This window comes from Vicugna pacos, chromosome 8 (genome assembly GCF_048564905.1).
Source record: "Vicugna pacos chromosome 8, VicPac4, whole genome shotgun sequence".
NCBI classification, from domain to species: Eukaryota; Metazoa; Chordata; class Mammalia; order Artiodactyla; family Camelidae; genus Vicugna; species Vicugna pacos.
Window position 1 is genome coordinate 64,577,835 of NC_132994.1, and position 21,278 is coordinate 64,599,112.

At 46.3% G+C, this 21,278-nt stretch overlaps 1 protein-coding gene and 1 long non-coding RNA gene across 11 annotated transcripts in view; one reads left to right on the plus strand and one right to left on the minus strand.

Annotated features, from left to right (window-relative positions):
- Positions 1-4,700: 4,700 nt before the first annotated feature.
- LOC102530400 (UL16-binding protein 1-like) lies at positions 4,701-20,112 on the minus strand. 4 transcript variants are annotated; one of them, XM_072966033.1, is made up of 5 exons: positions 19,974-20,112; positions 15,226-15,489; positions 14,710-14,985; positions 13,958-14,081; positions 4,701-6,053 (listed from the first exon to the last, which is right to left on the minus strand). In XM_072966033.1, the coding sequence occupies exons 1-4, from the start codon at positions 20,047-20,049 to the stop codon at positions 13,975-13,977; spliced, it is 723 nt and encodes a 240-aa protein (XP_072822134.1). In that variant the 5' UTR covers positions 20,050-20,112; the 3' UTR covers positions 4,701-6,053; positions 13,958-13,974. The 4 variants fall into 4 exon arrangements, with proteins under 4 accessions (XP_072822134.1, XP_072822133.1, XP_031535826.2 ...); XM_072966032.1 differs by lacking the exon at positions 4,701-6,053 and adding an exon at positions 10,135-12,395; XM_031679966.2 differs by lacking the exon at positions 4,701-6,053 and adding an exon at positions 10,135-12,627.
- The window catches only part of LOC140697758 (uncharacterized), a 36,623-nt gene continuing 35,298 nt past the window's right edge, over positions 19,954-21,278 (plus strand). For 4 of the 7 annotated variants that reach the window (XR_012075074.1, XR_012075075.1, XR_012075072.1 and 1 more), the window contains exon 1: positions 20,083-20,374. This is a non-coding gene — a long non-coding RNA (uncharacterized lncRNA). Of the gene's footprint in view, positions 20,375-21,278 lie in introns of all 7 variants that reach the window. The other 3 variants (XR_012075071.1, XR_012075076.1, XR_012075077.1) reach the window with 1 other exon arrangement.

A 21,278-nucleotide genomic window follows, 5' to 3' on the forward strand; every position in this document is an offset into this window, starting at 1 on the left:
GCACCCCACCCGGGCTGTCTCCACTGAGTGGGTATGTTCCTGGTATCTTTCAACCAGCCCCACCTAGGGCATCTCCTCAGGGTGGGGATTTCCTTGGTGTCTTTCAGTCAGCACCCCCCCCCCACCTATTACATCTCAGCTAGGTGGGTATTTCCCGGTATCTTTGAACCAGGCTCCACCCAGCATGTCTCCACTGGGTGGGTATTTCCCCCAGTATCTTTCAGCTGGAGGGTCAGGTACCTGGACACACTGCCAAATAAAACTTCGGATCATCAACCAATATGGGAGATCCAAGAAGCAGGAGAGACTCACCCAAATTCGTCTGGACTCCATGAGGAGGCAGGTGGGCACAAAGGGCCACTGCTGGTACCAAGGCTCCGGTTCCTCGTAGAGTTTAGGCGAAGGAGAGGAGTCTGCTCTGGGTCCCTTGTCATGGTCGCCGTAACTGTCAACTGAAATAAATGCATAGCCTAAAAGTTGAGAGTTATGTTTTATTTGGTGGAAGGACTCGAGCTGGCGTGACAGCCTCTCATGTTGCTCTGAGCAACTGCTCCGAAGAGGTAGGGGAGGAGCTAGATATATAGGAGCTTTACAACAAAGACCAAGTGGTTGGAACATTAAGAGATTATTTGTTATCTGAAGAAAGACAGGCATCTCAAGTTAAAGAATTTAGTGCTTTTCTATGTATGGGAGGAAGCAAACATTTGGGCTCATTGAATTCATTCCTTTGACAAGCACCTAGCTACCTAGGGCGAGTATCTTGTCCTTTATTATTCTGAGTGCCCTCAGAGTGCACCATTGTGAGTGGCTGCACAGGCCAGGCTGCAGAGGCCCCGCTGCAGGCTTGTCCTTACTGTGGGGTGCTGGCATTGGCTGATGACTTGATGATTTCAGCATTCTTTGTTTCCTGATATAGTTTGCAGTATTTTTCGTTCACACTGGAAAAGACACAATTTAAGGACTATCTCCAACCTAAATGGAAGGATCTTTGTCAGGAGAAGCTACCAGACCAGGAGGAGAAGAAGACAACATCTGAGGCAGGCAGCTGGCCCAAGACACCCGACCAGGCCTGTAAATCAATTACTTTGATTATTGCTCACAACTTCACTTATGAACTAAATATATTTCACAATCTTACGCAGAGTTAAAGCTAATTCAATTGTTATTTTTATGATCAATTATCTATATTTAGTACTTCTGGGTTACCTTGGTGGGCTTCTCCACTCCAAGGCCCTGACTGGACATCCCTTAGGAAATGTATTTTAGGAGAAAGAAATGATAGTCCTGTTCAGGCCACTGTTGATATTACTTGGTGGGATTCCCTCACCTGGCCAATCAGCACCTGCTCTGACCCAGGCCATCAATATGAATCTTCTTCTAAAGCTACTAAAGCTCTATCAGAGCAGCAAGAAAAGTTTCAGCCAAAGAGTATCACCTCCCACAATTAGGGGATAGACTCACATGGTTAACACCAGGCTATGGTCATTTAAGTTTAAAGTCTCCCTTATGTTGGGAAAAACTAAACTATACTAAGGATAACCACCTAACAACACTAGGAAATTTGTCTGGGTGCCTTATGAACAATCCTGTGTAACATCTTCCTTACACATACGGATCGGTACAGAACAGACTAAGTCAGATGACCTGGGGACACACTGGGCCGCACCTAATGGAACTTCTTGGCTTACATTCTTGCTTATGATCTTACTAATATTGCTAACTATATTATTTGTATTTTGTCTGTTTTACAGGATTATTGTTTCTTTTATTACCAAATGTGTGACTGAGCCTCCAGTAAAAATAACGGTGACTTGAAATAGGAGCCCAGTTACATACTTCTGTATCAGCCCAATGATGGTGATAGCTTAACTCCAGATATGGGAAGAAGCAACAAGAGGGAATTTTCTTTCCCGGACCATAACAGACTAGTAAGACAGTGGTCCAGAGACTTGTTGCTACTGTTAGTAAGGCCTAGTCCCGTAATAGCACACTGAGCGGCCTATCAATGAAATCCTCACCTAACCTGAGAATAAGCATTCCTCTAGCTCCATAGGACGAAATGGTCATGAAATGCTTCCCAAACTATGGTCGAATTTATAACCATGAGTGGGGCAACTGCCAACTGAAAACTGGCCATCTGCCTCTACAAAGACTGGATCCCATTGGCACTTGCCACCTACCCCTGCTTGGATTACATCACGGGCCTCCGCAGCTGCTAACCTCCAACACTCCCTGAAAGGAGTTCAGGATGGAGATTGGGAATGAGGCTCTCTGTGCTCTGGGAAAGCTTGGCTAAACAGGCCTTCAGATAGTTAGACATCTTCCAGAGAAGGTTTTATAAGCCCCAATTCTTGCATCTCCTCGTATCTAGAAAAGCACTACAATCGTTAACGGTGACATCTGCCCCTCGTGACCAGCAGCAGCCTCTGCCTAAACGTGTGCCTGACTGCACGGCCCCCCTCCACTGAAGTCATATATAATACTGAGCTCTCCCCCTGCATCTGGGGAACAGTTTCTCAGAGCTTTCTGGGATGCTGTGTCCCCAGCTATACTCCTCATTTTGCCCCAAATAAAATTTAGCCCACAACGCTCACATTGTGTGATTTTCACTCAACAGTTTAAAACACTATTCTTTGCCCAGGAATTGTCTTAGAACCTTCTTGAAAATCAACTGACAATAGATGTTTGGAGTTGCTCATAGATGTGCAGGGGAGGAAACATGTTCCTCAGCCCTCCTGGGGTTCCTGCCTGGGTCTGGAAATTAACCTGCTCAACATTTAATGCAAGAAAGTATGCAAATTTATTTAATGTAAGTTTTATGTGACATGGAAAATTTCATGAGGAAATAAAAGCTCAAAGAAACAATTAAACCTGAGTATTTTTGTGCCATGTTTAATGAAGAGTGGACAGTTGTCTAGAAATATGATGGTTAAAGAATATAGGTAAGTGTAGTGAATTTTGGGAAATTTAGCAAGGCCTGTTTATTTGGATTCTTCTCGGAGTCCCTTTGAGACAAGGGTGCTCCCTTCCTCTGGGTCTAAGGGAGGGCGCTTCTCCCAGGAGGGTTTTCAGATCTGTTTCAGGGGAGAAGGTGGAGAAATCTGAGAGCAAGCTTCCTGTTTTTGCTGTTTTCTCAAAATCCTTCTGCTTAAAATATTCAGTATGTCAAGGTGTCGTATTTCAGGGTGGCCTGTTCTCAACCCCATCAGACCCTCAATTCTCTTCCTCTCTGGGCCCTCATGTCAGGTGGAATTGGAGTGGCTACTGACATTTTTTGGATCCAGGAAAGAAGAATGAACATAGGAATCTAGTTAAGATGAATCAGTTGGGAATACATTTAATTTAGTTTAATGAAATATATTTCTCTGGTTCACAGTCCCTTTCTGGTGGGCTTTGAAAATTCATGCTCATTAAGCTTATCTTGAATGTGCTCTGGATCAGAGACAAATTGTCTTTATTCAAAAGCAAATAATGACTATGTGCCTCCCATATTCCAAGTCTTACCTCTAGGGGAGCAAAGTGACAAGACAGGTCAAATGTCCCATGCATGCAAATGTGGAAGTTGTATCCTAGGTGAAGAACAAGGAAACATGTTTATAAAAAGGAAGGAGACAGCTGACCCCCTATGCACTCAGAAGGGTCTCTTTGGAGGCCTAGAGGGCCAGAGACTTCACTCCACTGGTGGGTAAACACAATCTCTCCAGGGGCCAGGCACCCCCACAATCCCCAACCAGCCTTTTCAGATTTAGAGATGGTCAAAGAACTGGGCTTCATACCTGTTGAAGTGGAAATACTTGAAGAGCAGGCCCTCCAGCTGTCCTGAATTCTTTGGGGCTTTGCCAAACGAGGGTCAGAATTCAGGCTGTATCCTTTGGCCTTCTGGGAATGGAGAAATTAACTAGACCAATGGCTACATTTCTAAATTCTCATAGTATCTGATGAGTAAATTGCTTTTAGGGGAAATTAAACCAAGCATTTTCTAGTTTTATATTGGTGTACGTGTCTCAGGAGGCTGAAATTTCTGTAGGAGTACTGAGAAAACTGGGGTGGTTTTATCTTCCAAGTGCACGTAGAGTTAACTAACCACTAGACTTTCAAAGCAGGACCAGACCGCTGGGGTGACCCTCTGGATGTCACGCACAGAGGTACACAGCCGCAGCATGCGTTGCCATGCTAGCATATCCTATGCTCCTGCCTGGAAATATGTGGGTAATGAAAGAGGAGCATGGTTTGGAAAGTGTGGCGCTGAAGCCAGTCCATGGGAAATTATTTTAATCATCAAATGATTCTGTTTGCACCACTGCCCCCAGCCTGAAGGTATGCGCATTTGTTTTCTACTGCTGTGTCACAAAGCACCACCGACTCATCAGCTTACCAAGGCCCAGTCATTAGCTCACAAAGTCTTGCCTACGTGGCTGGGGTGTCTCCTCAGGGTCTCACAAGGCCGCAGTCCAGGCACCAAGTGGCTTTATAAAAAAGCAGTTGATTAGGACAGACTTCCCAGTTCAGGTGCTCCAAGAAGTCAAATTTCTGGTTTTCGTCATAGATCCTTGTGACTGCCTTCTGTGGACAAGCCGAGTTAGACAAGCTCCCGATCAGATCAACCACCACCGGGAAAATGCCCAGCTAATCCAACAGGAACAAGCAAATGACTCACAGGCCCTTTTCCGTCCATGTTGAGACCAGTCAGGCTGCAGCTAAAAACGGAGAGGCAAGGCACCGCAGGAGCCCAACGTGGGTTTTGGTGACTCACTGGCAGTCCAATTGCCAGCTTTCTCATGTGTTCCAGAAAGAGCAGAGCACAAGGTCCATGTGCTTAGGGAAACCAGATCCAGCTGCTGAGCTGATGTTCACTTGGGAAGTCTTTGCAGCTTGATTTCTTCATCTGTGAAGTGGGACCATGGGAAAGACTGACTCATCAGGGGAGAGGAGACTAGAAGTTGACACCACACTTGGAAAACATTGTCACCTACTCCTTTACCTCCCATCTGTTCTTCTATGGGCCCATTCATCTTTCCTAAAAATTTACTCCCCTACGCTTACATTCCTCCCCGTTCCCCTTTCCCTCTTAAGGCAGTATTTTTGTGTGTGTGTGTGTGTGTGCATGGTGTAAACTGCTTTTCATTTATTAAACTTTTTAAAAAATTGAGCTATAGTCGCTGTACAATATACACAAAATTATATGTATGATATTATATAATATTTCAGGTGTATAGCAGTGCTTCACAATTTTAAAGTGCTCTACTCCACTTATAGTTACCATAAATGAGTGGCTGTATCCCCTGTGCTGTACAATTAACGTTGTATTTAAGTCTGAATTCTAAGCTACCTCGGGAGTTACTCACTTTTCCTGGCTCTTTCCCATGTGTACACAAGGTATACATATTAATAAACTTCTGATTCTTTTTCTCTCGTTAACTTGTCTTTTATTACAGCCAAGAACTCAGAAGGGTAGAGGGAAAATTATTTTTTGTCTCCTACAATGCTAATATATTTTTAAAAACTGTTCTCTCTCAAGCTGAGGAATTTGTCTGGCTTTTGCTTGTTGGCCTTGAGAATGGCCCCTGAGGTCTTCAATGGCAGGGTGCTTACTTGACAGCAGGTCCCAGGCTGAGCTCTGAAGTCCATGGCTGTGTTTGTGCCAAGCCCCCTCTCCCTACATCTGTTCCCAGCCAATGACTGAGCCAGACAGGGTGACTAAGGCAGGCCCCTTCCTGGGGGACATGGACTCGTCTGATGGGTGACTTTTATTCAAGAACTCCTCCAGGGCCTTGTGAAACTTTCCCTAGACTACAGGGCCGTGCAGAGTGCCACCATCCAGCTGTCCGTCCCTCTCTCCTTCACTTGGCATCAGAACTGTAGCCGTCTGATTGCTTCTCCAGTCTCCCCAGGCTTCTTCTCCTTTTCTCACAGGGGTTTCCCTTGATGAAATCCTTGCACTTTAAATCACTGACATCTGTTTCTCAGATGATGTAGACGGCCACATGGATTTATCGGCTGAATTCTATTTCTTTGTACTTCATGTTCTGATAACAACTAACATTCAGCTGTTCCTGTAATACGTCAAAAATAAGTTTCATTACTTGGGCATTTGAGACCTTAAGTTCTCTGTAAATTCAGCACATTAAATTTTTTTTAACATTTTTATTGATTTATAATCATTTTACAATGTTGTGTCAAATTCCAGTGTTCAGCACAATTTTTCAGTCATTCATGGACATATACACACTCATTGTCACATTTTTTTCTCTGTGATTTATCATAACATTTTGTGTATATTTCCCTGTGCTATACAGTGTAATCTTGTTTATCTATTCTACAATTTTGAAATCCCAGTCTATCCCTTCCCACCCTCTACCCCCCTGGTAACCACAAGTCTGTATTCTCTGTCCATGAGTCTTTAGATTCCACATATGAGCGACCTCATATGGTATTTTTCTTTCTCTTTCTGGCTTACTTCACTTAGAATGACATTCTCTAGGAGCATCCATGTTGCTGCAAATGGCGTTATGTTGTCGGTTTTTATGGCTGAGTAGTATTCCATTGTATAAATATACCACTTCTTCTTTATCCAGTCACCTGTTGATGGACATTTAGGCTGTTTCCATGTTTTGGCTATTGTAAATAGTGCTGCTATGAACACTGGAGTGCAGGTGTCATCCTGAAGTAGATTTCCTTCTGGGTACAAGCCCAGGAGTGGGATTCCTGGGTCATATGGTAAGTCTATTCCTAGTCTTTTGAGGAACCTCCACACTGTTTTCCATAGTGGCTGCACCAAACTGCATTCCCACCAGCAGTGTAGGAGGGTTCCCCTTTCTCCACAGCCTCTCCAGCATTTGTCATTTTTGGATTTTTAAATGATGGCCATTCTGACTGGTGTGAGGTGATACCTCATTGTAGTTTTGATTTGCATTTCTCTGATAATTAGTGATATTGAGCATTTTTTCATGCAGCACATTAAATTTTTTTGTTGAGAAAGTTTGGGGCAATGCTGTAGAATAAAATTTGTCCAGCCATAGCTCTCTAAAAATAGAAGTTGCACCAAAATGTTATTCATCTGTCAAGTCTTGAAAAAATTTCAAATCTTTAGGGTAATTTTTAATGGTTTGTTTCAGTTGGCAAGTAATCCAGAGAAAGGTATAAATTACCACATCTGATCTGAAAGGTTTAGGGAGATAAAAGTATCAATAAGCCAAAGTGAAAGCTACTTTCCTAGGCGTGTTCTTGAGTGAATTTCTTATTCCACACAGAAGATGGTCCTGAACTTCATGCATCTCCCGGGAGCCATGAAGTCCCTGAAGTGGATGCTTTCTGTCTGGAGGTGGTTGGAGAGCTCTGCATAGTCCTTTGCCCCATAGGCCCACGGGCTCTCATGTGTACCAGGTCCCACTTTAAGGTCCAGCCCAACAACTGGACATTATGTGCCTTTTGATGTAATATAATAGGATATTTACAAGAAAGAGTTTTGCCCCCTCCCCTGCTAAAAAATGAGCCTAAATCTAATCAATCCTCTGGATTTAATTGGTTTACGAGAAATATTGTCAGCAAAATAATATAGACAGGTACCAGGATGCAATCAGCCAAGTCCAAAATATGACAGTTCTATAGGACAATCTTATTTCTTGAATACATTAATTACAAGTTGAAAATCAAAATATATACATTAAGCAGGGCTGTCCAGGTTTGGACCGAGTCATGACAGTGAAGTGGAAGCAAAGGGAGTGAGCACCTGAGATAGAAACTGGTGAGGGCTGGGTGGGGAGAAAAGGATGTTTTAGGTCCTCAGTCTCCCTGACACCACAAGGAAACCTCTGAAGGGCTGGGCTGGAGAGGGAGCAGCCTCCATTCTGGATCCCAGCATTCTCAGTCACTGAGTCCTCTGCCCTATGTCCCCCCACCCCCGACTCTCTGATGTTCAGGAAGAATGGCAAATTCTACAGACCACTGAGTGTGTGCCCTGTTGCCAAATGCATTCGTTTGGCCAATCTTCTGGGGGAACAGCTACTGTGAGCAGAGCATGTGGCCAGGTACAGGGCAAGTTAAAACAGTACCAGATCAGGTGTGTCCTTCAAGGCTCACAGTCTGTCTGGACACACAGGACGTTCAGCAGAAGGTGAACAGGCAAAACAACCTGGGAAGTGTGGTAAAGGAGTACCAGGCTCAGGGCAGTCAGAGGCCTCCTGGGGAAGAAGGTGGGACTTAGCAACAAGAGTGAAGAGGAGGAAGATTGGAGGGAGGGGTTCTAAACTGAGGCCCTGCTTTCCAGAATATTCTGTGAGGAGGGAGCTCCACCCTGGGGGTGATGAGAAGCAAGATTAGAGAGTAGACCTGGTTCTCCAAACACTGGGTGGGGACAGCTACCCTGGGCGCCTCCCTCTTAATCCACAAGCCTCACTAAACACACATGGAAGAAAGACAGAGACATCCATACACATCTGAACAACAATAACAACAAAAAAACAGGCAAAGCTCTAAGCACCTGGTTCAGAAGATTTAGCAAAGGATGAAAAGGACACATGTCCTTCCTTCACCAAGACAGAACCCCCAGCTCCAGGACAGATGGGACACAGCACTGCCAAGCTATGACAAATTCAAGGAGAGGAAACTGCAACTTCAAAACAGCATCCCAGGGAAGGGTTATAGCTCAGTGGCAGAGTGTGCACTTAGCATGCGTGAGGTCCTGGGTTCAATTCCCAGTACCTCCAAATAAAAAAAATTAAAGCTAACTATGATCCCTACCCCAAACAAGAAGAAGAAAAAGAAAGAAAAAAGCCCCCACAGCAGTGATTGCAAGCCAAAGCAATTGCAGGAGCATCACCATGATGGGGGGGGCGGGGGGAGGAAGCAGATGGGAGGCCAGGGCTGAAGCCACTGCCCTCTCCTGATGTTTCAGGTCCTGTGCTTATTTTGGGTGGGAGGGTGGGACCCCAGCAGCAGCAGAAGCAAGAGAAGAGGGAATTCTGGGCTTGGGACTCCTCCCAGTCATACAATTTCTCACAGTCTGTACTCAACGCTTAAGAAAACGATCTCCCAAGGCAACTGATCTCCTTCACATCTGATTTCATCCATCTAATTAATTGGAAGAACCACTGCATGAGTTTATCGCCTTGTGTGTAATCTTGGGAGAACTGAGGAAACAGTCGCTGAAATCAGCTTCTGTGCTCCATGGTTCAGATGAGGAGCCCCAACTGACACAGAGATCCTGGGCCACATTAAGACAGTCAGCGAGGGCAGTCGTGGTCTTCTTGCCTGCCCAGTTCCCAGCCAGGCCAGAGCTCCCAGTAAATATTTATTGAATGAATGCATGTTCACTAGCTGTCCCTTTTCTGGTATTAATAAAATGGTTATCAGTCCAGGGTCATCAATAGATGCTAAAATTATGGGCTGAATGTTTTGGGGGAACAGGATATTTTCATAGAAACTGAATTTCAACCAACATTTTTATCTGTGCGATGCCATAGAAATAACTCACCTTTCATGGTCATCATCACGATCGTGACCATCATTTGCGAGTCTTTGTATCTTGCTGACATTCTGGAGACTTTGGCTTAGGAATAACTCACTCGACCTCCTTCTATCCTGGCTGTCGACAGCTTTTTCCTCTAAACACAAGCTGCTGTGAGGTTTCCCACCGTCAGCATTTTGGCAAATGTGACCAAGACATCCTTCATCTTTCCTTAGCTGGATGAACCTTGAGATGGTCTCTTTCCTGACCTCCCTTTTCTTGGAACACTTTATTTCAAAACCTTGTAAATAATTTTTTTCTCAACAGTCTTACAACTCTGGACTGTCTTTCTCAAAGTCCTGGGAGCCATCTCTTTGAAATGCAAGCGTCATGTGCCCCCATCTCCCAGTCTCTATAGGAAGCCAGGAACCCATATTAGTCAGCAGGGGCTGCCACAAAAAAGACCACAGACCGAATGGAGCCTGAAGATGTGACTGAATTGTTGCAATCCCGTGATCAAACTTTACTCATGAGGAGTTGTTTCTTATGGACAGGCAAGGAGAGTGGTTTCTTTTTCTTTCTTTTTTTTTTTTTTTATGGAAAGTTTATTATCTTGTAACTGTCATGGTCATGGATCTTACATAGAACTTTTTTTTTAGTTAAAAAAATTGTTTTTAACTTAAGTACCATCAGTTACAATGTGTCAATTTCTGGCATACAGTACAATGTCCCAACACTTATATAAATATACATATATTCATTTAAAGAGAGTGGTTTCTTGAGATGGAATTCCAACCTGGTGAAGGTGCTGGGAAGATTGTTGAAATAACAACAAATGATTTAGAGTATGACATAAACTTAGTTGAAAAAGCAGCAGCAGGGTTTGAGAGGACTGACTCCAACTTTGAAAGAAGTTACTACGGGTAAAAAGCTACCAAAGAGCATTGCCTGCTACCAAGAAATCGTTTGTGAAAGAAGCATCAACTGATGCAGCAAAATTCATTGTTGGTTTATTTTAAGCAATTGCTACAACCACACCAACCTACACAACTTCCACCTGATTAGTCAGCAGCCATGAACTTCGAGGCGAGACCCTCTACCAGCAAAAAGATTATGACTTGAAGGCACAGATGATAGACAGCATTTTTTAGCAATAAATTATTTTAAATTAAGGGATATACAGTTTATTTACAGATAACACTATTGTACACTGAACAGAATACAGAGTAGTGTCAACATAAATTTACAAGCACAGGGAAACCAAAACATTCATGTGATTCCCTTTGTTGGGATTTTATTGTCATGGTCTGCAACCCAGCCTGCACTATTTCTTTTTTTTTCTTTTTTAAACATTTTTTATTGATTTATAATCATTTTACAATGTTGTGTCAAATTCCAGTGTTCAGCACAATTTTTCAGTCATACATGGACATGTACACACTCATTGTCACATTTTTTTCCCTGTTAGTTACCATAATGTTTTGTGTAAATTTCCCTGTGCTATACAGTATAATCTTGTTTATCTATTCTACAATTTTGAATTCCCAGTCTATCCCTTCCCACACTCCGCCCCTCTGGCAACCACAAGTCTGTATTCTCTGCCAATGAGTATATTTCTGTCCTGTATTTACGCTTTGTTTTTGTTTGTTTGTTTGTTTTTTAGATTCCACATATGAGCGATCTCATATGGTATTTTTCTTTCTCTTTCTGGCTTACTTCGCTTAGAATGACATTCTCCAGGAGCATCCATGTTGCTGCAAATGGTGTTATGTTGTCGGTTTTTATGGCTGGGTAGTATTCCATTGTATAAATATGCCACTTCTTCTTTATCCAATCACCTGTTGATGGACATTTAGGCTGTTACCATGTTTTGGCTATTGTAAATAGTGCTGCTATGAACACTGGGGTGCAGGTGTCATCCTGAAGTAGATTTCCTTCTGGATACAAGCCCAGGAGTGGGATTCCTGGGTCATATGGTAAGTCTATTCCTAGTCTTTTGAGGAACCTCCACACTGTTTTCCATAGTGGCTGCACCAAACTGCATTCCCACCAGCAGTGTAGGAGGGTTCCCCTTTCTCCACAGCCTCTCCAGCATTTGTCATTTTTGGATTTTTGAATGATGGCCATTCTGACTGGTAAGAGGTGATACCTCATTGTAGTTTTGATTTGCATTTCCCTGATAATTAGTGATACTGGGCATTTCTTCATGTGCCTTTCGATCATTTGTATGTCTTCCTTGGAGAATTGCTTGTTTAGGTCTTCTGCCCATTTTTGGATTAGGTTGTTTATTTTTTTTCTTATTGAGTCGTATGAGCTGCTTATATATTCTGGAGATCAAGCCTTTGTCGGTTTCATTTGCAAAAATTTTCTCCCACTCCGTAGGTTGTCTTCTTGTTTTACTTCTGGTTTCCTTTGCTGTGCAGAAGCTTATAAGTTTCATTAGGTCCCATTTGTTTATTCTTGCTTTTATTTCTACTAGGAGAAAATTTTTGAAATGTATGTCAGATAATGTTTTGCCTATGTTTTCCTCTAGGAGGTTTATTGTATCTTGTCTTATGTTTAAGTCTTTGATCCATTTTGAGTTTATTTTTGTGTATGGTGTAAGGGAGTGTTCTAGCTTCATTGTTTTAAATGCTGCTGCCCAGTTTTCCCAACACGATTTGCTGAAGAAACTGTCTTTATTCCATTGTATATTCTTGCCTCCTTTGGCGAAGATTAGTTGACCAAAAGATACAACAGAAATCTGAAGGAATTACATCTAGTGTAATAAATTAATAGATATAATCAAAAATAAAATTTTATTCTTCTTAAATACCTTCACATTGTTTCCCCAGACACAGAAAGAATTCCTGAGGTTCTGTAATAAGCAGCACATGTTATTTTTCTCGTAGCATCATCATTTGCAAGAACAAGGTCACGAGATGCAGAGAAGAGTCTGGTTTTCCACAAACTAGAAGAAGATGGAAAAGGTCCTGTTTGTTGTGATTCCTTGTTCAAACATTTGAATGTTTCAGTGCAGGAATTCCATTAGTAGCACCAAGAGAATGTGGCAAAATGTTTTAGAAAAAATGTTCTGAGTAGAGCAGTCACCAAATTGAAAAAGGACATGAGATGGTACATCTACTGTGTCATCGGGATCGGCTGGTAGCCCTGGGATTTGCAGGGTGTGAATCTGTGGTGGTCTAAAATGAACGGCAGAAGATCAAAGGTGGCCAAGCAAAAGGCAGAGTCTCTGAGACAGATCACCCCGTCAGGGGTTTCGTGGTAGCACCATGAGCCTTCAGAAGGGAAACAGGTATTGGTCCACGTGGCTGAGGAAATCCTGTCAGTTTCCTGGGGCTACCCTTCCCGAGTCTCTCCCCACCTCCAGCCCCACCCTCACTGAGGGGCATGTGATTTCTCCACCCTCCCACCCCATGCTGGGTCCAGCAGCTTGTCCTAACCTCTTCTCTCCTTTACTGCATCACAGAATCAGCTTCACACCCTGATATCTGGGCTTGGGCTCAGGACTGAAGCCAGTAATGAGTCAGTCTGCCCTCTTTCCTTGGGTCCTGATCCTCCCCTGATGGAGGGCCTAAAGGACCTGGTGGCAGTTGTGATGGAGAGGGGCCTTCCACCCTGAGAGCTTCAGGGAGGGCTGCAGGCAAGCCTGAGTCTCTTCCCTTCTCTCCCAGCCTCTTAGCTAGCAGCCTGAATCCCTGTCAGTATGATGGTCCCTGCCCTGGTCCCATCTATTTCTGGTCCAGCCCAGCAGGGAGCATCCACTGCAGCTCAGTCCCACCCGTCTCCTGAGTCACGTCTGCCCACAGCAGGGGCTGCTCCAGGGCTCAGCCTGGAGTCTGCAGGAGGCTGGTGCCAGCTGCACGCAATATGCGGAGTCAGAATTCCTGTTGCTCCACGGAGAACTGGCCTCCTCCTAATTCCATACTGCACGGTCTGTATGGACGGCCTTCTGCCTTGTCTGCTGTGACCTAAGCCACTTTCCATGGGAACCAGAACCAAACTCCGGCCTTTGGCGTTGGATCTGCAAAGCCTTCCCGCCCCTTCCTCTTGGGATAAGACCCAGGCCCCTCTCCTCTTAGCCTCCTGGATGTGTCCCCTTCCCCCTGACACGTCACATGGAACAGCCACACTGCTCTGACCCAAGTGTGAGTCCTGCCTGTGCCCTGTGTGCCTGCTGACCCCACACCACCTCCCACGGGGCCCTGCCAGACAGGTGCCTGTGCTGACTCAGGCTGACTTTGCTAAACCACTTTAGCATCAACAGACTCTAAGCCTTGGTGAGGGCCCTTCCCCTTTCCACTGTCATCCGATACTTAGGAGTTATCAGCACTCAGGGCTGAATTTGTCCAAGTTATGGCTATTGAGAGGTATGAGGTCTTTTCCACCTGGTTTCATTTCCAGGATGAAAAAGGTCAGTGAGGGGGCAGGGGTTGGGCTGGGATTCACCTCTTCCTATCCCCACACTAGGCCCTCTGCCCCTTCCTTCCCCCTGAATTCTGCCCTCAGTACCTGTTAGTGAAAAGGACTCAGCCAATTATGAGCAAGCAGGTGAAGACCACGAAGAGGAGGCAGGCCGCGGGCGTGACAGCTATGGCCCTGGACGTGGTTGTGTGGGTGGCCATGGTTGGTGATGCTGCAGAGGAGAGGAAGAGTGAAAGCCCTTGTTCAGACCCCAAAACGGAGGAGATGCCTCCTCAGCGCTCCTGGCCCAGGTACCCCTCCTATGCAGACAGTTCTAACCCACCACATGGCAGCCCTGGTGCTGGGTCCTGACGTAGAAAGAGGGAGAGGGAAGAGCTGTGTCTCCACCAGGATCAGACAGCTAATCGGGCCAACAAGGGGTATAGTATTACCACCCACTCCTGCTATGAAAGAAGAGGAGGTGACACGTGACAGTGTGATCAGAGAAGTCCCCTCAGGAGCTGACATCTGAGGTCATATTGGTGGATTTGCAGAAATAGAGCAGGTGAGATTTTAAAAAAATTCTGGAGACAGGGAAAAATAAGAAGTAAATCTCTGTAATCAGAATCATGCCGTCATGTGTGGGGTCAGCAAGAATCCACGGTGAATGGTCCAGAGCCTGTGCTGTGAGGAAGAGAGTCAGGAGGTGAGAAGAGAAAGGAAGGATGCTGGACCATCCCCGTGTTCTCCCATGAACAACTCAAGGCAGATGAATCACTTTCTCAAAGACACTCACACACACACAGAGGGGCAGGTCAATGTCATGTGGATAGGACAATCATGTCCTCCCCGACCCTTACCTGTTGTTTTCAGCATCTCTTCCCAGTGGTTCAAGAAATGAATAAGCCAGGTCCTGCAATCGCCCATGGAGGTATTCTCGAAGAACTTGGTCACATCCCTGTCGTGCTCCCATCTCTCTTTCATCCTTCTGCCTTCAACATGACTCATTGTCAAGTTTCCATTCACCGAATCAAAGGTGAGAGACATCTGGCCACGGAAGCCAAAGCACCAGAATGCACTGGTGTGTCCATTAGCTTCAATGTGACATGTCATCATACCCTGCAGGGTCAGAAGATCTGCCCCCCACCATGGGAAAGAGGTCAGCTTCCAGTTTTGACATATTCTTTGCCCCCACCTGGTGCCTGCCTCCCTTGGGCCCATCTAATCTGGTGCTGTTCTCTCCTTCAAGGCCTGTTCTTTCTGCTGCCCACTGGGGAAGGACCAACATCCAATTCTATTTTGTTTTTTACCCGAATACAATGAAGGAATCTAACCCCACAATCTGCTCCCTTGTGCACCCAGACTTTCTGACTTACCCCTGAGAGTGTGTTCCTCCGGCACAATGTCAGGCAATTGCTCTTTGAGCAAGTGCCCAGCATCTCTGAGTGTTTCCATCTGTCCTTTCCAATACTTTGTGTCTTTTACTTTCTCTCCCAGGAGACTCATGGATTGGATCTTAGCAGCGCCACAGTCATAGGAGAGAAAATGCTCTTTGTCCACCTGGCATTGAACCACACACCATGGCTGTCCCGGTCTGGGATTAGGACTGATGGTGAAGTTATAGGAAAGTAAGTGAGAAGCTGTGAAGGAAAAATGCCAGTGAGGGCTGAGGTTGGCAGGAAAGCACCCATGCACCCTCCCCCTTCTTGGTGACAGCAAAAAAAACTGGGGCTGGGCTGGCAGAGCAAAGACTGCCCCTGCCTGGCCCTCCTCCCACCAGTTACAGGCCAGTGTCCCCTCTTCTTTGGGGAGGAGGAGGCGGCCCCCGCCTGGCAAGAAATCACACATGCTGGATATATCCCCTTGTCCACCAGGTCGGTACCCAGCATCAGCCGACACATAACCTTTCCAGAGACGTGCCGGGTGGCTGTGGGAGGAAAAGCTTAGAAGCCAGAGGATCGTCGGAATCCAGCTCAGCGTCCTGTGGGGACATGGAGAGCCTGAAGGGGCTGCTTCTGAGGAATCTGATCAGACTGAGCATGGATGAGCAGAGAACCCAGAGTTGGAGAAGGGAGAGTGTACAGTTACAGGTCATGGGACTAGGCAAGGTCCGGGGAGATGCTGCTCATCTCGAGTAGGATGGGCCTTGGAAGCTTAGAAGAAGGCATGGCCCACATTGCATGACACAGAACACCCAGAACTTCCGAGGTAGGTATGAGAGGAGGAAATTTAAAGGCCCAGAGAAGTGAATCCGCCAGGGCGGACATCATAGGAAAGTGCAGAAAAGTGTCCAAGCCACCACCCTCCATGGGAAAGGCTGAAGGACTCCATCAAGTCTGCGAGGAAAGCACGGATGAGAAGCCTCTCAAACAGCTCAAGGGTGACTTTTGCTGAAGGTCAGGAATGGCGGTAGGAGATGGTGTTCCCAGTGGGCTTCCAGCGGTAGCAGAGATGGAAAATGCTGACATAGCAGAAGCCAGGTGGAGGTGCTCCAGGTCAGGAGCCAAGCAGGTGCAGTGCTCCCCGTGATTAGAAAGGCCGGAAGGCCAGCCGGGGCCTGACTGCAGACAGCTACGGTGATGGCTGATAGAGCAGGCTTGTCCCAGAGGCAACAGATGGGCAGCCAGTCTGGATGAAAACTGCTTGATTGAAACAAGTAAAAGAGAGACAAAACATAAGGATGTGTGATCAGGAGGCTGAATGCAGCCATCCCAACCAAGCCCAGTTTCCAGAACTGAGCTGGTTCTCACACCCAGAATCCATTACTAGAGACAGATAGACCAGGTTCCAAGGAGGAGGGCCCTTTGATCACCACAGAGAGTGCATAAGTCCTTCTGGCCTTCCCCATGTTTGGGAGCCACATGCCAATGACTTGGGTAGGCATACACTCGGAAGCAGAAGCTACCCACAGATTCATTTTGGACCCAGTGTGTGAGTGACGCCCTGTCCAGGGACCTGAAGCATCATTATGGTCCTCCTGTTATTGAGATGATGTATGAAGGGCCAGGTACTGACTAGACATCTGTCTCCAGTCCCGCTTACAGTGTTGCCACAGGGTCCACAGATCTACACAGTGGTCATTTCACAAGCCCTGGAGTTGTAACATGAACGGAAAATCTTTGTAGTTAGTATATTACCGTGGGTGAGGACTACTATACTAGTGATTTCCAAATTCAGGCTTCTCACACTGCCTCGCCACCCCTCAAGTTGCACATGGAAAACAATATCATTGTCTGGAGGAAATGACAGAAGTGAGTACCAGCCTATAACCTCTGTAAGGATGCAGGGCTGTGGTCCCTACCCCATCTCCATTTAATTGCCAGTGTGGCCCGTAGGTTTTCTGTAATGGAACATAGTAAATATATCAGGCGTTGCAGACCATGGGTCTCTGTTGCAGCTACCGTTGTAGCACACAAGCAGTCACAGACACTACGTGAATAGTGTGCGACTGGTCCTGCTTCCTGGGCAGAGGACCCAGTAGAACGCATGCTATTAGAGGTACCTGTGGTCGGAAAGGTGCTATGTGCAGTACATGGCATTTCTACTTGGAGGCTCACAACACAGATCCCTAGTGTTCTGAAGCAAGGCCATGCCATTTGCATGGGGAAACCCACACCATTTAAAAGTATCCCTTGGTATGGTCCCTGGGCCTGGTGGAGATGAAACCTCTGGCCATGGAATGTCAGAGTTGCCCATCATGAACTGGGCTCATCAACCCACTAATCAGAGGCCAGTTGTCATAAGATAGAAGTGATTATCTGCTTTGGCATGAGCAGGGACACAGGGATCAAACACGCTGCTCCACTGGGTGGTCAAGACCCAACACCAGGAATGTCACAGGACCACTCACGCTATCCTCACACTTATGGCTTCACGAGCGTTCCTATGGTACCTTGGACCAAGGAGCCACTCTATAGCAAAAGAGGGGTAGAATTAGCCCATATCTGCAGGACCCACGGTCCTATCACATTCACAGCACCCAGAAGCCACAGTCGGGACAGGGCAAGGTCCTGGTTATAAAAGACACAGGTAAGGCACCCCTTGGATGATTCCCTCGGGGCTGGGGCACCCAATACTGGGGTTGCAAAACCAGGGCTGTGGGCAAATCTGATTCCCCGTTGGTTTGCATATTGTTTTTGGCTGCTTTTTTCCTACAAAGGTGGAGGCCCCTGGTGCACAGAGACAGATACCACATGGCCTGTAAAGACAAACATGTTTATTCTCTGCCTTCTTTAGAAAAAGTTTGCCAACTCCTGTCTTAATCAATAACCATTACAGGATGCTGACTCCCCAGTCTTTAGACAATATGAATCTGGGACCAAAGGGTAGAAGAGGGAGCACCCGTCTTCACCCTCACTGCCTGGGTCAGACGCTGGGAACCTGTGCTTCCCATCCCTCCTCCTTCAGGAACCATGGGCCGGGTTCCCAGGCTTTTGCTTGGATGTGTCCTCAGGTAAGGGGTAAGGTGCCAGCTGGTAGAAGGTGTAATTAGAATCCCTTCACAGATTGGAAGGTGTTGGAGGCACTGGGCTCCTTGGGACGGTGGAGAGATGGTTAATGAATAGTGTTATAACCAAGCAGGACCCTATGGGGCCTTCTCAGGACAGACACCCAGCCCACCATATCCCCTGCCTGTCCAGTGTTTGTATAAAAGCTTTAAAGGCCTCTACCAGGCCTCCTATGAGTCTCAAAAGTCTGGTTCAAGAGTTAATGATGGGGAGGAGGGTATAGCTCAGTGGTTGAGCAGGTGCTTGGCATGTACAAGGTCTTGTGTTCAATTCTCAGTCTCTCCATTTTCAATCAATAAATAATTTAAAACCCCTAACTACACCCCCCCAATTAAAGATTAATATATGTAAAGATGGAGAAACTAAGAATACTTGTTGGGCTGGGAAAGTGGTAACAATTTAGATTATCGACTAGCCACATAGCAGTGTCACTGAATTCCGAGTTTCTGAAAGATATAAAGATCTGATCCACATTCCCAAATTACATGTCCCGGAAGCCAACCCCCACCGGATAAAACTGCTGAATGCAAGCTCATAGACCCCTGGACTGGCTGAAAATATAAGATGGCGTGATGCTTGAAACTTCACCTTGATGCCAACCAACCGGAGAACTGTGCACAAGCTGAGGGCGCACACTTTAGCCCCGTCCCTGGCACTGCCTTTAAAATCATCTCCTCATCTGGCAACTTGGAGACAGTCTTAGGACATTAGTTCACTATCTTCCCAAGGTACAGGCCTCTTTAATAAACCAACTTCTCCTTTTCTGCCACCACTCGTGGACCTTTCCAGCCGTGAGCAGAACTTAAACCATGTAGTAGCTTCAAATGGTTACAGTATGAGCCTCCTGGCTCAGTCATAATTGTCTGACTCACAAGTGGTTAAGAACTGCGTCTCTGTTAAAAAAAAAAATAGCGTCTCTTTGGGGATGCATCTGAAATTTACCCCTGGGATGACTCAAGGGCAGAGAGCAGCAGGGACCAGAAGGGTCTGTGCGAGCGGATCAGGGATGGCTGCTTTTGCCGGTGTCCTGGGTCGCGTCCCTGGGGGAACGCCGCCTGTTTGCCCCGCCCAGCTCTCGGGCTGGGGTTTCGCGAGGGGCGGGCTGGGGGCTGGGGACTGAGGGCTGCGCGGCTGCGCGGCTGCGCGGCTGCGCGGCTGCGCAGACTTTGCTGCCGCGCGCTCTCCTCCTCTTCTCCTCGCTCCACCTCACACTCCCGGCTTTAAGTCTTCTCCCAAACCGCCCCTTTTCTGGCTCGGAGGGCGACAACTGGTCCCGGGAAGCCACGGAGGAGCCTCTTTGCTCCTCGGGGAAGAAGATAGGACGGCACCCAACCAGCAAGAAGTTCCGGGAACTCCTGCAGAAACCCACCCTGGCAAACTTCCTCCCCCGTAGCGAGACATCTCCTCCCCCCCGGCCCCCCCGAATCCCTTCACCTGCAGGTGCCCCCCAACCTCGCCCGACCTCACATCTCCCCGCCCCCCCGAATCCCTTCACCTTCTGCAGATGCCCCCCCACCACGCCCGACCTCACAAGACATCTCCTCCCCGCTCCCCCCGAATCCCTTCACTTTCTGCAGATGCCCCCCCCCCCGTCTCGCCCGACCTCACAAACTTACCGCAGCAGATTATGCAAAGTGCGAGTAGTAGATACCGGAAGGGAAATCTGGTCTTGGAGCCACTGGTCCGCACCATCGCTAGCCCCTGGAGAGACGCAAATGTGCCGGGAGTCGTGAATCTCCGTCTGATTTAAGCTGAAGATCGCCCGGCGCGTCCACCCCCGCCCGTCACGTCGCGCATCACCGCGCGGCCCCGCCCGCTTGCCGCCTTCAGTTTCCTGTTCGGAAAATTTGGTCCTAGTGCCGCTCAGCCTTTCTGCACCCCGATCTTCTGGCCCCTTTTCGTTCCCCGTCTCCACTCCCGATTTCACAGTCATTCCTTATTTTCTTTAAAGACTCAGTATTTTCTTTCCGGAGAACTCTCCCGGCTTAATGAAAGGGACTGAAGACAGCCGTTACTGGTAGGTGTCACCAACGATATGTTTTCAAGCATCTTCTATGCTAGTGGAGCCCAAGACCTTTTGTGAACCAAGTAACTGCTCGCTAGAAAAAACTAGGTGGACTGAGACCAGAATTTCTAGTTCCAAGTGAAGACAAAAATGCAAGCAGGGTATTTTCCTACATAATTACAATGCAATCACCAAAACAGTTTTCACACTCAGACAGTACTACCATTTAAACCTCAGACACAATTCAATTTTTACCGGTATTGTCCTTCATAGCTAAAGAGTCAGATGGATTCAGGTGTTTTCAGTCTCTTCCTCCTGCTGAAGACAGACATTTCCTTTGTCTCTTTTGTTGCTCTCTATTTCCTGATAATGTGGAGAGGTTTGGATTTGGGTGGCCACTTTTATTGTATGTCATTCCGAAGTCCTCATTCACACATTTGAAAGACTAAATATTTTTTCATCCAGCCTTCTGCTTGTTTGATTTTTTTTATTACTTTTTATTGAAAACTGCACTGAATGCTAAATTTCCACCTTTACAATAAACATACAGTAACAGTAACTCACACTAAAACAAAACATATTTCTGATAGCCATTATTTTTCTGTTCGGGACAATTTTAAAGGTTCTTTTGTCACAAAAATAGGAATGTACCTATACAAAGGCTCAAAATAGGCCATCTCTTAAACAAAAAGGCGATGATTCACAAAAGACTATGAATATAACATGTAACTAGTTGATACAAATCTAATAGGATTTGTTAAAATCAGTCACATCTAATAACACATCTGAAGTGTTCTTGCATAAAATATCACGTGAAGAAAAGACTTTATCAATAATGTCTAAAAAAGTGAGTTTGTTCATAGACAATCTGACAAGTTACCATAAAAAGTGTTTCCTGAGACAAGGAAATGCAACA

Excerpts from the sequence above, each read along its gene's own strand:
- LOC102530400 (XM_072966033.1), bottom strand. The coding sequence starts at position 20,049 with ATGGTGCGGACCAGTGGCTCCAAGACCAGATTTCCCTTCCGGTATCTA. Across the intron at positions 15,490-19,973 it reads ACTTTGCATAATCTGCTGCG|CTTCTCACTTACTTTCCTAT; the intron begins GTAAGTTTGTGA and ends TTTCCTTCACAG. Across the intron at positions 14,082-14,709 it reads AGAGATGCTGAAAACAACAG|CATCACCAACCATGGCCACC; the intron begins GTAAGGGTCGGG and ends TCTCCTCTGCAG.